This window comes from Scomber scombrus, chromosome 2, assembly GCF_963691925.1.
Source record: "Scomber scombrus chromosome 2, fScoSco1.1, whole genome shotgun sequence".
NCBI lineage: Eukaryota > Metazoa > Chordata > Actinopteri > Scombriformes > Scombridae > Scomber > Scomber scombrus.
This window is the reverse complement of record NC_084971.1, coordinates 34,644,423-34,647,388: the sequence shown is the minus strand read 5'-3', so window position 1 is coordinate 34,647,388 and position 2,966 is coordinate 34,644,423. Positions and strand designations below refer to the sequence as shown.

General features: G+C 41.5%; 1 protein-coding gene across 2 annotated transcripts; it reads left to right on the top strand.

Annotated features, from left to right (window-relative positions):
• Positions 1-321: 321 nt before the first annotated feature.
• Positions 322-2,401, top strand: LOC133999682 (E3 ubiquitin-protein ligase TRIM39-like). Of its 2 annotated transcripts, XM_062438957.1 has the most exons (2): positions 322-561; positions 595-2,401. In XM_062438957.1, exons 1-2 carry the CDS (start codon positions 322-324, stop codon positions 1,957-1,959), a joined length of 1,605 nt encoding a protein of 534 aa, XP_062294941.1. In that variant the 3' UTR covers positions 1,960-2,401. The 2 variants fall into 2 exon arrangements, with proteins under 2 accessions (XP_062294941.1, XP_062294934.1); XM_062438950.1 differs by having other exon boundaries at positions 322-2,401.
• The last annotated feature ends 565 nt before the right edge of the window (positions 2,402-2,966 follow it).

Genomic DNA, 2,966 nt, shown 5'->3' with positions numbered 1-2,966 from the left:
TAAAGAGCTGCAGATGAGTCTCTGACTGTAGTTTGTACAAACCAGCACACGTCCAACATTAAAGGAGAACAAAGACTTTAACCTGGCTGTGAAATTCTTGGGGGAAATTCTTTGGGCTTGCCAGTTCTGATTAAAAGGTTAAGATTATTCATTGCACGATTTGATGAAAGTGTCTCTTGCCCCAATGAAACATGCCATGTTTCATTCTAAATTATTTTACCTAATATCACACATTATAATGGAACAGTAACCGCACATATTTAATTTTTAATCAAATACAATGAAAACGTCTTTTTCTTCTTTCACTCTTCATGTGTAGACATGTCTGCTGCCAGCTGTCTGCTATCTGAAGATCAGTTTCTGTGCTCCATCTGTCTGGATGTGTTCACTGATCCAGTCAGCACACCATGTGGACACAACTTCTGCAAAAACTGCATCAATGAACACTGGAACAGTAATGACCAGTACCTGTGTCCACTGTGTAACAAGGTTTTCTACACAAGACCTGAACTTCTCGTTAACACTTTCATCTCTGAGATTGTTTCTCAGTTCAGACAGGAAGTTCAACAGAAAGCCAGCAGCAGCAGCACAGAGCAACAAGTTGCCAAACCAGAAGTTCCCTGTGACGTCTGTACTGGAACCAAACTGAAGGCCCTGAAGTCCTGTCTGGTGTGTCTGACCTCCTACTGTGAGACTCACCTGGAGCCTCATCTGACAAAGTCAGGACTGAAAAGACATCAGCTGATGGACCCTGTGGAGAACCTGGAAGACAGGATGTGTATGAAGCACGATAAACCTCTGGAGCTGTTCTGTAAGACCGACCAGACATGTGTCTGCATGCTCTGCTCTGTTTTAGACCACAAGACACATGACGTTGTTCCTCTGAAAGAAGAATATGAAGGAAAGAAGGCAGAGCTGGGGAAGACAGAGGCTGAAATTCAGGAGATGATCCAGAAGAGACGACTGAAGATTCAAGAGATCAAACACTCAGTTGACCTCAGTAAAGAAGCTGCAGACAGAGAGAAAGCAGAAGGTGTTCAGGTCTTCACCGCTCTGAAGGAGTCTGTTGAGAGAAGCCTGAATGAGCTCATTGAGACGATTGAAGAGAAACAAAGAACAACAGAGAAACAGACTGAAGACTTCATCAAAAAGCTGGAACAGGAAATCTCTGAGCTGAAGACAAGAAGCTCTGAGGTGGAGAAGCTCTCACACTCTGAAGACCACCTCCACCTCCTCCAAAACTTCCTGTCCCTGAAAGCTGCTCCACCCACCAAAGACTGGACAGAGGTCAGCGTCCGTCCATCATATGAGAGGACTGTGGTGAAAGCTGTGGCTCAGCTGGAGGAGACGCTCAGTAAACAGACAAATAAGCTAATTGAGGCTGAGCTGAAGAGGGTCCAGCAGTATGCAGTGAATGTGACTCTTGATCCTGATACAGCACATCCTGAACTCATCCTGTCTGCTGATGGGAAACAAGTAAATGATAGTGATGTGAAGAAGAATCTCCCAGACAACCCAGAGAGATTTTCTGATTGTGGTTGTGTTTTGGGAAAGCAGAGTTTGTCTTCAGGCAGATTTTACTTTGAGGTTCAGGTTAAAGAGAAGACTAAATGGGATTTAGGAGTGGCCAGAGAGTCGATCAACAGGAAGGGACAAATCATAGCGAGACCTCAGTATGGTTCCTGGAATATATGTGTGAGAAATGGAAATGAGTACAAAGGTTGTAATAACCCTCCACTCCGTCTCTCTCTGAAGTCTCAGCCTCAGAAGGTGGGGGTGTTTGTGGATTATGAGGAGGGTCTGGTCTCCTTTTATGACGTAGATGCTGCAGCTCTTATGTACTCCTTTACTGGCTGCTCCTTCAATGAGAAACTCTACCCATACTTCAGTCCCTGTAACAATGATGGTGGTAAAAACTCTGCCCCTCTGATCATCTGTCCTGTCAATCAAACTGTCTGAGTCAATACCAGGATGCTGATTGATTAGAGACCAAAACTGATCAATTCTAAATGAAAAGATTCAGTTAATTATGGTAACAAATGTATATTCAGCAGTAATGTACAGTGTGAACTTGTTTCCATCAATAATGATTAATGCAGACATTCTTTTATGATTTATAATATAATAATTGTATATCATGCTTGTTGGAATTGACCTTAAACTTGTCTTTTTACTGCTTCAGTGTCCCTCCATGATTGATTCATTAACCTCTTCACTGGTGATGGATCCATCATGACAAACACACGTGAGGAAAAACTCTAAAATCTAAAACCTAGTGTGAATCTCAAAGTTTGCAAAGATACCAAGTATGTCAGAATGAATTTTAGGGAAATGTGTCGACAGTGATGGACAATATATCAAGAATGTTTGTTGTTTGATGTAATGAGAGTAATAAAGGTTATGGGGCCTTTTTCCTGCATTAGGACACAAACACAGATTGAAGTCTTGACTCCTGGTGCATGGTGTATGTGGATGTGACCAACATGTATTATATACAGTTAGCTAGTTTAGTTCAGTGGTTCCCAACCTAGGGCTGGGGCCCCTCCAAAGGGTCAGCAGATAAATGTGAGGGGTGGTGAGATGATTAATGGGAGAGGAAAGAAGAACAAACTAAGTTCTGATTCACAAATGTGTTTTCAGTTTTTGGACTTTTTCTCCAATCTTTGATTTTTGCTGAAATATTGGATCATTTGAACATTTATTGAAATGAAAGCATGTGAGAAGTTTAGAGGGAAAAATCACTATTTGATGGAGCTGTTAACAACTCATAGACATCTGAAATGTGAGCCGACTACACACTGCTGTCTGGTTTCATCTTTAACAATGTGTTGTATTTTAAAAGCTTGTTATATTATCCTGAGTGTGATATATGTGTCGGTTGTTCAATGTCTGGTGGTGTTTGTACAGTGTGTATGTGTATTGTTCAATGTTTGGTTGGGTTTTTGACAAATTGTGAAAACGAATTT